The sequence below is a fragment of the Argopecten irradians genome, chromosome 8, assembly GCF_041381155.1.
Source record: "Argopecten irradians isolate NY chromosome 8, Ai_NY, whole genome shotgun sequence".
NCBI lineage: Eukaryota > Metazoa > Mollusca > Bivalvia > Pectinida > Pectinidae > Argopecten > Argopecten irradians.
This window is the reverse complement of record NC_091141.1, coordinates 30,275,323-30,287,887: the sequence shown is the minus strand read 5'-3', so window position 1 is coordinate 30,287,887 and position 12,565 is coordinate 30,275,323. Positions and strand designations below refer to the sequence as shown.

Genomic DNA, 12,565 nt, shown 5'->3' with positions numbered 1-12,565 from the left:
CTTATTTGTAATGGAACTTTTAGCGTGATTCGATAAACAAGTGTCGTAACCAATGCGATACTTTTTAGGACAGGGCCGGTAAACAATGATGTGTAATTGATATTCAATTTGCAACAAATTGAAATAATTTATAAAATAATTTCATTGGAAAAAAATAAATGTAAACCAAGACTAACATGCAAATTTATTTTAGACGATTTGTTTTATATGAATGATATGAAAATTAGGTGTTGTCTTTTTGTTTCACTTTTTAAAGACATGAAAAAGACGACTATATATAAATACCATAATGATGTTTGATTTGTAAAACAGTTATAACAATTCATTAATATCACCTTTGTAGAGAAAAAAAAACTATGAGTAACTATAGAATTACGCATTAAACTTCCTACCTGATTTCTATAATAGTTCCTTAATTATGAACTACGTTTTATCGGACTATATACAGGCATAAGTGCGGCATGATGCAATGCACTTCCCGTTAAATAATCATAACATCGATGTGTTAAGTTACAGTTCGGAGTATATTCCTATATTCTATCCAAAATTTCCCTTTGTAGGGAACAGCCAGCTAAACAAAAATATACCTTCGAAATGGCAACTGTTTATAGAAGATTAAGCTCAGGATGGAACTTTGACCCGACCATTGATTGGCTGGTTTATTATGAATTTCAAAAGCAAAAATGTTTTTTGCAGGTTATTATTCCTAGGTAACTCTGATATGAATTTGAGATCCATATTGAAATCAAGGTTCAAAATCACATCGTTATACATGCCTTGGACAGCGTTGCGGTTTATTTCGTAATTATGGACTTGCCCCGTTTCATGTATCCTTCTAAAGCCCAACTGAGGCCATATAATACTAAATATTCTTTTGTTGAAACGGATGTGTTCATCACTACAAAGTGTGTCAATATCGACTTGGTTGTTGCATTAGTGACGTCACAAGTTACCTTTGAACATGCCAAAATAGGTGAAATTGAGGTCTAAAATCTAGATTATAGTTTGTGCCCGGAACCTGTCACTGTGAGCTTCTTTGTAAAGTCAAGATACAGATATGCAAATGGTCTCAAACAATACAGGACATTTTAAAGGAATGGACAATAGAGAGAACGGACAAGGGAATGGCAGAATCACACCGATTGAAAAAAACACGAGTCCCACGTGCAGGTTTCTTCCTCACATGGCACCCGTGTGTGCTGCGAACTTAAGACTACTTCTGGGTTTTGCTTGTTTGCAGTGAAATAACTTCGACCGGAATATATTTATATAAACTTTATTTACTTTACATCGATTGAGAAATAAGTTTTACAACTTATATAAATCACTCACAATGGCCCGGATGTAAGCACGCGAGGGGTCTTAGTGTTGGACGAAACCTGAGTGCCCGGAGAAAACCAACGTGATAGGTCAGGTGACCCCTGACCTTTTCACATCCGTGCCGGGTATCGAACCCCTGCAGGCTAGGTGAAAGGTGAACTTCTTAAACACTACACCACCCGATCACCCTTTGATATAACCTACTATCAAGATTTAGTTAGATTTGAATATTGCCGGCCGTCGAAAGGTTATATGTAGAATTGTATTGATTGGAAAGTGTTACCCAAGTTTATTCAATGGTTGTGGCTAATACTTTATTAACATCTACACTGGAAGTGGTTTAAACCATTAATCACTAATCCATGTGTTTATTATATCTTTATGCAAATGTGAAGTCTGCTTTACACACGCACTATTGCATTAACTCATTAAAGGGACATGAAGTTAGCCATGTAAGTTTGAGTAAAATGCATCTTTATTGACAAATACCTTACAAAATAATTAATATAATTATTGTGAAATTTGTCGAAAAACTGTCTTTATTTTGAAACGGCCCGATAGAGATTTGAGTGCGATAAAAGTAGAAATGAACTTTAGTGACCTCCCACAATGTACTACACAAATTAATTATAATTAAGTATAAATCTATCGCTGCAATGTAAGAGATAGAATGAACTCTCAATTCTATACCTGATGTACAATTACATATGCAATTAAGTCAATAACTTCCCTTCACGCTGCCCTGTCGACTGTCGAATTAAAACGTTCGTTTGACTTTCGATTTATATTATTGTAACGCTAAATAAAGCGAATTGTTTTGTAACGGAAATTAACAAATATGGCTCACACTTCATATGTCCATGATCGTTTATTTAAATAACTTCAAGAATATGGAAAAACTGTTTTTTTTCATTATAACCTCGTTTTTTATAAGCTTTTGTTTTGTGTTCCAAAAATACAACAATAAGATTTATCTTTAATTTTTTTGTGTGTGGTATTCCCTACGTTTTCCTGGCGTTTAGATAATCAATAATTGTAATGAAATCAACAAGCTTACAGTAAGTGTTACAAGGTACATACATCCCCTGCCGCAAATTACATTTTCTAATCTATGGCAAGTTATTGCGTAGTAATGCTATCATTGTATGAAGTTTCAACAACTTATGTGTTCTCAAGTGATCGTGCAGAAATGAAAATTTGTGAAACAAACTATTTACAGTCACCGTTACCTTTGTAGTTGACCAAATTCAATCCCAAACTATGCTATCTCCAAATCTACCATCGTATGAGGTTTGAGCAAATTCCGTTGATCTATTCTCATTCGGAAGCTAAAATTTGTGAAACAATATATTTTTAATAACAGTGACCGTTGTTGTTGACCTTTTGACCCAAAATTCAATCTAAAGAATTATCTTCTCATATGCTACCACTGGGTGAAATTTTATCACTATCCGTTGATTTTTGCTCAAATTATCGTCTGGAAACGATTTTTTATACAATCTATTTTTAGTAACATTGATCTGTGAAGTTGACCTTTTGACCCCAAATTAAATCCGAAGCTGTATTTTTTTCCAAATATTACCAGTGTGTGAAGTTTGATCAAAATCCGTTGATTTTTTCTCAAGTTATCATTTTAAAATGATTTGTTCATCAATCTATTTTTGGTAACAGTGATTTGTGTAGTTGAGCCTTTGAAACCAAATTTAATCATGAGCCGTAATTTTTCCATATGCTACCTTTGTGTAAAGATTGACCAACATCCAATGATAGTTCCTCAAATTATCGTCTGGAAACGATTTTTTTTTCAATAATCTATTTTTGGTAGAAGTGATATTTGTAGTAGACGTTTTGACTTCAAATTCAATCCAAAGATGTATTTTTCCATATGTAATCATTGTGTGAAGTTTGTTTGAAATGCGTTAACGTTTTCTTCAGATATCGTCTGGAAAATATATGTTTTATAAAACAAACTATTTTTAATTACAATGACCTTTTTAGTTGACCTTTTGACCCAAAGTCAATCCCAAGCTATGGTATTCCTTTTATTACTATTATAGGACGTTTGAACAGATTCCGTTGATGTTTTCTCAAGACATCGCCTGGAAACTCTTTTTTTAAACAATCTATTTTAGTAACAGTGACCTTTGTAGTTGACCTTTTGACCCCAAATTCAATTTCAAGCTGTATTTTCCCATCCGCTACCATTGTGTGCAGATTGATCAAAATCCGTTGATTTTTCGCCTTGAAACTAAAATTCGTGAACAATCTATTTTAGTAACGGTGACCATTTGACCCCGAATTCAATCCCTAGCTTATGTTTCAATATGCTACCATTGTGCGAAGCTTTATCAAAATTTATCCATTAGTGCTCAAGCTATCATCTGGAATCAAAATTCGGACAGACAGACAGCGGACGGACGGACGGACGGGGACACATACTATAGTCCCCTCCGGTTTCACCGACAGGGGACTAATAAGTACCTGAAAATCATATATAAAGATACGGAACAAATCAATGTGATTAAAACCAGCTCTTCAGCTAGCGTAAGCGTATTGAAGATCTGGTTTTAATCAGATTGCGGAACAAATTATTTTGGGTTCATGTCGTTTTTTACTCCGTGCGTCATCTGTATACTTTTTATTCGAACAACATCTTCTCAACAACTGAGATACCTAGATTACTGATAGTGCGACTGCGAGTTGCTGAGATTACTGACTACCCAATTTGTGGAAACGAATGACCATGATATTCATTTTCAGTCACATGTGTCAAATAGGTTATTTTATAAACCAACTTCATGTGAATATTTAAGAAGATCAGATACCTGATAATTGGCTTGTAGATCGCTGTGATAAGGACTACCATCATTGTTTAATTGAATGACATTGCCATTTTTTTCATGTCACAGGGATTGAATACGCTTTCATCTTGTATGAACGATTTGCAAATAATTAGTAAACATAGCAACTCGGTATCAGTATGTTACTAACCTCGTTGAAATGAATAACTTTGACCCACGTTCTCATGGATCAAACAGGCTAAATTATTAAAGTGCTTTTTGTAAACTTATCGGCCGAGAGACCCGGTATTCGACATGTAGAATGCTGGGATGAATGGCCATCAATTTGTTCAAATTGGTAGCATTGCCCTTTCTGCCTTTCACCAGGCTGTGGAAACAGAACAGAACATTTCATTCGATTTCCACTTAATCCCAGTGGTATTTTTAGTGGTATTCCAGTTGAACAATGTTGACTTTTTTGCCAGCATTTTGTATTGGAACTCCACTGGTTTCTAGTGATATTTCCAATAGAATTCAAATGGTAAACCTTTATTAAATTTCTATCAATCCAATGAAATCTTAACGATTATCGACGATGAACAATCATGAATGCTTCATGGATTCATTAAACTCCATGAAACTCATTTGATGAATCATTCAGTAACATGCATGATGTCATGACAATACTATCTCGCAGCGAAATATATCATTCCCCTTTCGCCTTTCTCTCTACGACATTTGGTGGTTGGTACTGTTCCCTCCAAAAAGCCCAATCGGGTTCCTTATTTGGTCATACGCTGATAATCTGGGTCAATTTGTAGTCTTGTATGGAAACTAAATTAAGATGATTATTTTAAATAATTCACATAATAGAACACTTTATTTAGTAGTTGCTACATATAACGGTAAAGTAATTGGTGTAATGTTCATAGTGTTACTGGACTGGAGTCGCTCGTTGGTATCAATAACCGGGTAGCCTAAATAGTAAAGCAATACACAATTAGTATTAGGTGTTTCTACAATGTAGGTTTGAACCCTGCTTGACTACTACTGTATATGTGTAAGCAATATATCATATCAAGCTCATATTTTTATTGTTTCTTACCATTCTTATATCGAAGCTGTCATATATAACTCATGATGGGGTTTATGCAGTTCAAACATACGAATATCGACTTTGACATTTACATGCAACGTGTCCACCGGTACGTTAGTTTACCGTTTTTTGCTCCAGAATAATATACAGTGTCGGTGTATCAAGGTTACTGTATTGTTTTCCAATCTCACGATGACATTTATCACTCGTTATCCATTCAGAAAATTGTCTAGAGTGATCTGGACATCTGCACCTTTTATCTTTGACATCCTTTAGTAGTCATAACACTTGCATTAAAATATCACAATACTGGCCCTGTTAGAAAAGACAAATACATATATTGAATATATTACTGTTGATTGGAATTATAGCAGTTTATTAAGTGTATCTACTCCTTACGACTGTTCTGTTTTCTTTTGTAATTACAGATTTAGAAATAGCATGTCTAAAGGCCAAGGCCAAGTGTCCACTGGAATCCGCTGTCAAAGTCATTCGACAGTGGATGCCATGTTCATCTGTCTTGAAGTCGGATGCAATGAAGCGCCTGTCTGTATAAGATGCGTTGCAAATACTGGTGATCACTTCAGACATGACTTTAAAGTATTGGACGATCACGTTGAAGCATTAAAAACACGAATAATAGATGATAAGTCGGATACCAGGAATAATGTCCTTGTTCCTTTACGGACAGAGGCCAAGAAGGTTGAAGAAGAGCTAAAGGGATTCGATCCATTTACAGCAACTTTGAACAAATCCATCGAGGACAGAGGCGAGAAAATTATCAATAAGACAAAACAGTTGGTTATCGATTTCAAGCAAAAATGTAACCAAATTAGAAAGTCCACTCGCCAGGGATTGGAACAATACCGCAAAGGACTTTTGGCAAGGATAACCGAGGTGGAGGCTGACCTGACTGCACTTGAGAGGTGTCTGTCAGATAATTGCAATGCGGACATTGTAAATGTAGCTAAAACAGGATTATCGAAGCAGTATGAAGACGTCGAATACCCAGCTAGCATCCAGGAGGTGTCATTCAAAGCAAGTGAGAAGGCTCTAAATGATCTGGAAAGTCTTCTCGGGACTCTTCAAATCGAGAAGAGAGAAGGTTATAGGTATGTATCATTTTACAAGTACAATGTATTTAATATGTTGAATTATGTTAAAATCTCTGTAATGAGTTGTTAGGTTATCTGACCCGAAGGTATGGGTGACCTTTAGTCTTCATGTTCCGTCCGTCGACTTCTTTTTAATAACCGAAAGTAATGGGATTGTGAAATTTCGACTGTACGATGCAAAGAGGATGGGCTACCAAGTTTTTTTTTATATATAAATGACCTTGACCTTCATACATGTTTACAATAATCGAAAGGCTAAAATCTTTCAACGACTTCTTGTCAATAAAAGAGAAATTTGCAAACCTGAAATTGGATTTGTCGCATGTTGATTTACGTTAATTCACAAATTTATCAGGAGCTCACAGCGTCAAGTAAAACGATCGTTTAGAATCATGAACCTCTTGTTTGTCTTTATATATTTAAGTTTGAAACATTTAGATTTTGAAATAATTTTCTTATATTGATAGAATGTTAACATCAAAATACATCCATACAGATGTACACATGTGGTTCAAGTGAAAATGTACATATATGACAAATGTATACATTTCTGTATATGTTTACACCTTGTATACAATTGCACATACTATCCAAAAAGTTCCAATATGATAGTTACTTATTAATAAATGGTCTTATATAAAGTGATCTGCTAGAAATTTGTTTCTACTGAAATAAATATATCTCACAATAACTTTATTATATATTTTATTACATCCTCCTCTGCTTTGAATGTTTAATGTAAGACATTTACACGGTATGTGTTACTAATGGATATACTATGATTATCTAATATTCTTATTGGTAGGAAGATGATCACGTAATGTTCGATATATAGGATATACACTGTGTGTCAACATTGCGCTTGTGAATAATGTACAAATGTTGCCTTCATCTGACCATTGGTTTCCTATAATTAGCACGTACATCAGATAATCATTTTGACATTTGTTAAAGAAACATAATTATCTAATATAAAAGATAAGGACCTTTTGATTCGGTCCATATGGTGTTGTACCGTCCTGGTATGACGTCTTGCTACACCCGCGTACACAATGCAATAATTTCAAAGCACCATAAATTATGGACCCACACAGAGGTATATATGTTAAGTTAAAATCACCTGGTAGCTTTTAGGAGACAAGATTTAATATGTATAACATTAATCAACTTATAATAACATTACTATATCTTCATTACAAACAATTTGAAAATAAATGGCATACACGTTTGGTATATACATGATGTGTTCATGGCAGATCAAATAATCAAGACAGAGATACCTCTTCAATATATCTAACATCATTTCATCAATGTTCTCATGTCCAACGCATTGCACATCTACAATTAAAAAATGACAACGATGTCACATTGGAGAGGTTATAAATGGATCAATAATGCAGAAGGTATTTTTTGCTGTTTTGATTTCACGGATTTCATATGCCCCTGTATAGTCAATGGGACGGGATTTGCGTTTAAATTAGCGTAATCGCAATGACGTATGAATACAAACGCACTGCAGGTTCGGACTACTTTTGGTTCACGCTTCGATAAGATTTTGCATCATAAGTTGAGTCTTGGCGGATTTCAAAATAACAAGAAACAGTTTCTATTAGATCCAATTAAATAGATGTATTTGACATAAAAAAATGTGTTTAAGCATTGTAGCAGTAATAAACAACAAAATGAATCGCTAGTCGGGGCTACAACCGAGGGGCTTTCCTCAGGAATTTTCGGGGAAATTCCATACAGTAGTTACGTCATTATGTGTGTACGGTCACTCATCTCACCTAAATATACAGAACATCTGATTGTCGGAGAACAATTCTGGGATCGTCTAAGGGAACAGTATGTTAAAAGGTCATGTACTGGTTTCCAGAAGAAAAAATGACATTACAGGCAATACCCTATCCGAAATAGTATCATCAGCTTTACCCCCGTCTTTGCATTCAAAATAGGCCTACACACACCATGCAAATACTTGTCTATACTCAGTACAATAAAATAAAAGTCATGACTATAACGAATTTAGTCTATATCGCGTTCGTAGACCGACACATACATGACAAACATTCAGCAGCTCAATGGTAATACCATCAATAGGCTATATCAAAAAGTCACTTCAAGTTCCTCGGTTGAAAATCAAATTTGGCGGCTCGCTACTTCGGACCTCATAACTACCCTGACAACGATATACATACCGGTAGTCGTTCCGCCTCGGTTATTTCAATTTTTATTCGAAATGGACATTATTGACATATTATCAAATTGAAAAAAAAACATGATTTAAAAATAATTTAAAGGTGTCATTTTAAAATTTCAAATCAAACTGTAGCTATAACATATAACAATCGGAACTATATCTTCTGCCATCCTGACTACCGTAGAAACCCAACTTAGCAACCATCACCGTTTTTAAATTTGACGTAAAAGTATACTTTTTTACGTAAATATAAAGATTGAACAGTGTTTTGATTGCGTTAAAGGTGGGATGAACGCAATGGGTGCAGACATATTCTACATGTAGGGCTAACGCGACGCAAATTACTATTTTTCATTTTTTTTTTCAGTTTCAAATTCAAATGTTGTATAATCGCTCGTGTTCGGATGGAAGCGCTGCAGATGGTAATTATATACGTATAGTTAGGATAACATCTTACATATAAAGATGTACAGGCTTACCGATGTTGTGCTGATGGAATTTAATAATTAAGACGTATTATATATTATTCTAGGATCAGAGCATTGGGAACTAAAGTACAGATGCCACAGGCAGAAGCAAGTGTTCCAGCTAGAAGGTGAGCCACACATATATAACAGTTTTTAACGTTTATAAACCAACAATACGAACATATGTAATTACAATAGTCGTATAATATACCACACCTTCTCTATCATTGTATTAAGATATATGAGAGGTTTTTGTAGACGAACAAGTAATTTCTTCCTCAAACATAAGCATAATGGTTTAGTGAAACTTGATACCTCGAACTGCTATATCGCGATCTTTACTACGGCCGATATATTTTCTATGTGTCATTTTACACATAGCCATGTCCCAATAGATGCATAGTTAGATACCAAGTTTACCTAGAACACTTGATTTTATCAAGAATAAACAGTAGATCACATTGACTGATGTTTTAATTCTCTATATCTTCATACAGATAACAATGAACAATACCTATATGCCAGTGATATGTGTAGAATATCGTAGGATATTTAATTAATCATTAATCAATATCTGTCTGTATTACGGTTGTCATATTTCGTGAGTCGTCCCAAAAGTCTGATCGAGAGGTTGATAAAATGCGTGATACTGACAAAGAATACGTCTTAAATAAATTAAAATAGATTCTTCATAATTGAAATACAAATAATCTTTAAAATTTCAAGAATCAAGACAACATTACATTCAAAGAATGTAAGTTAATGTTCTTGTAATAATGCTTTCTAAAACAAAGTTGCCATTTAAGATCAATATTTAAATGAAAATGTCCAACTATACACCAGTTGACAATTAAAACAACAGTAAATATTATATGCTTTGTGTTGGACAAAATACCCAAATACTGAAATATTGTACCGAGTTGTTCATGTGGAAGGAAGAGGAAATGTTGATGATACACTGGTTGTTAACCAACTTTCTAATACACTGTAACAGTTACGGTTGTTCAAGCTAAACCTATTTATAACTGAGCTTACATAGGAATGCGTGTCTTTTCAGGCTTCGTCCTATATAAAACTCTTTGGAAAATATAAACATGATCTACGGAGTCAGCAAACATTTATCACTGAAAGAATATCAATTAACTTAATGATGACAATGGAATTGGGTCCTAATTAAAGGCGTTTTTTGATAGTTAATATGTCGGTATTGTCAGTTCTATAATAAATCATTATCATGACCGTCCGTTCGCAAACAATAAAATTGACATCTTCCAATCACTAGAATTAATTCATCTTGATCTATAAAAAACATGTTTACAAATGTTTTACCGCTGTAACCTAGACTTCATAGATTGTTATTATGTAATGGAAATCGGCTGTACGTATATAACAATTACTGAATAAACTGTATTTCGGTCAATCGGCTTATTCTGTCTGGCGAAAAAAGAAATATAGATAATATTACGTTTATTATCATTGCAGAAGTATGGCACAGCGGGATACACGGCCACAGGTAGGCTTATTATAATAATGAAACACATGTTTGGTTTTAAATTTATTTAATGATGGGAATTCTATTGAAATCAATATATAAGAGGTGTTTACAAACTTAAAGAAAGAAAATCACTGTTATATTGGTTTAATTTGCTTTATTGTTGTACGTTAATCGGAAACTGTCCTTAGATAAGAAATCAATTAAATATTAAAAAACTTGAAAAAAAGTGCTTTGTCTTATGAACAGTCGTTTATAATTGTAATAAGAATATTAGGTAGGATTCAGTTATCTCGTAATAATAAATTCATATTGATGCTTCCTTTATGTTCTAATGTCGATTTGCTATGGTCGTAACATGTTGCTATACAAATATAGATATTGTAATTTACAGTTTCCATGTTAATCATGGTTAACATATTCGACCCAATATGACCATATATCGATACGTATACACAAACATATCTTAACTGAAAAGATGATTTGGGTGGGTTGTGAGTAAGTAAACGATAATGGAATCGTATAAAATCCAAATAAATGTCTGACCCGATAGTTAATAATTCTATCAAACATTATAAACTTTGATACCATTGGCGCCTTAACCAACATAATAAAGAAAAAAAATCTGGAAAATTCACTATTGCTCACAATTACGTTATAGTTTCATTTAAACCATGTCCATGTGGAAGTCAGAACTACCTGTTTGAAAATGTGGATTGTTTATTCAGAAAAAAATATAATTGACACGTTTCTACTTTACAGACACCAGATAGTTGCCAGGTGAGTTTTATGGTGAATGTTATGAACGAGATCAAGAATATCAATTTATAGATTAGAGAAAAGATATTTAAATGGGGATGCATTCTCAGTTCGATAATATCGCAAATATCACCAGTATTTTTTATTCATTCAATTTATCTTTAAACAATTATTTTACCTAGTAAGTAAATTGAGTTACAAATAATCAAGTAGATATGTATCAACCTGATCTGATGCAGTGTAGAGCTATGTATCTCATTACTTTATATTTTTATTTTCTTTTCGAAAAGACCTGCGGACAAACCGAGTGTAGATGTGTAAGTATAGTTTGCTTTTTTTTTCTTTAAACTTTAAGACATTAAGTGGTTGATACTTATTCCTTGTCTGATTTTAGAGTAACAAGGTGACTATGTGATACCACATCTGATTTATTGTTGCTTTTAAGTTAAAAGTATCTAAACTCGCTATTTTACTTGATACATGCTGTGTTCAGTGATCTTTCAGACAATATGCCTATTTGTCAAATGAATCACATTGTTAGACATCTTCCGATTCCAATCAGAGCGTGTTCTTCAGTACACATGTAATGTACTCATGTGGGCACGTTATCATTGCGAGCGACTATATTAGCCGGTATATTAGAGACCGCAGAACCAAATGATTTCGCTATATACGATATATTAACGTTTGCCACTGTCCAGGTTAAATGGAGTTTTCAAGTCTGGTCACCTGTCACTAATTTTGAAGAATGGCATCTGGCATACCTTGGAATAAAAAGAAATAAAGATCTACCATCTTGCTAAACTTTAATGTGGGGGGTTCCATCTTATGTTGAATTCCGCGCCACAAATTGACCAAAATATTCATGAAGTTCCAATATTGATTACTTCCCCCTGTCAGACACACACTTGACAGAATTTTAAAATTTCTTTGCATATTTTACATCTACATGTATTGCCCAACCCAGACATTAATCATTTGAAACTGATGCGCCCTGAATACACAATCAGCAGGCTCCGAAACATTTACCTCTCTATGAAATATTGTGCCCAAAAGGGGATTTCCAGGAATCTATTTTTGGTTTGATTCTGCGGTCCCTATTAGGTCGGTAACTATGTCCAGAAAACCCCGCATTCGTATTCACATCTTGGTCGTAGTCAAAACGCCCAATCCCAGCTGTGATGAAGATTAACATAAAAAAACTGAAACCTATCAGCGCAATCTGTTGTTTTTCACTATATCCGTTTAATGTTTTTTTAATGTCATATGAATTCTAAACGAAGGGTAAATGACGAAAAATATGTTTACGATTTTACAATTTGATCTATCTTTGCAA

General features: G+C 33.9%; 2 protein-coding genes across 2 annotated transcripts in view; both read left to right on the top strand.

Annotated features, from left to right (window-relative positions):
* Positions 1–12,565, top strand: part of LOC138329825 (tropomyosin-like) — a 1,360,115-nt gene that overhangs the window by 882 nt on the left and 1,346,668 nt on the right. The window lies entirely within an intron of this gene.
* Positions 1–12,565, top strand: part of LOC138329827 (tropomyosin-like) — a 134,866-nt gene that overhangs the window by 111,917 nt on the left and 10,384 nt on the right. Inside the window, exons 7-9 of the mRNA XM_069277119.1 lie at positions 10,461–10,491; positions 11,233–11,250; positions 11,520–11,546. Coding sequence (XP_069133220.1) covers positions 10,461–10,491; positions 11,233–11,250; positions 11,520–11,546 — 76 coding nt within the window. The remainder of the gene's footprint in view (positions 1–10,460; positions 10,492–11,232; positions 11,251–11,519; positions 11,547–12,565) is intronic.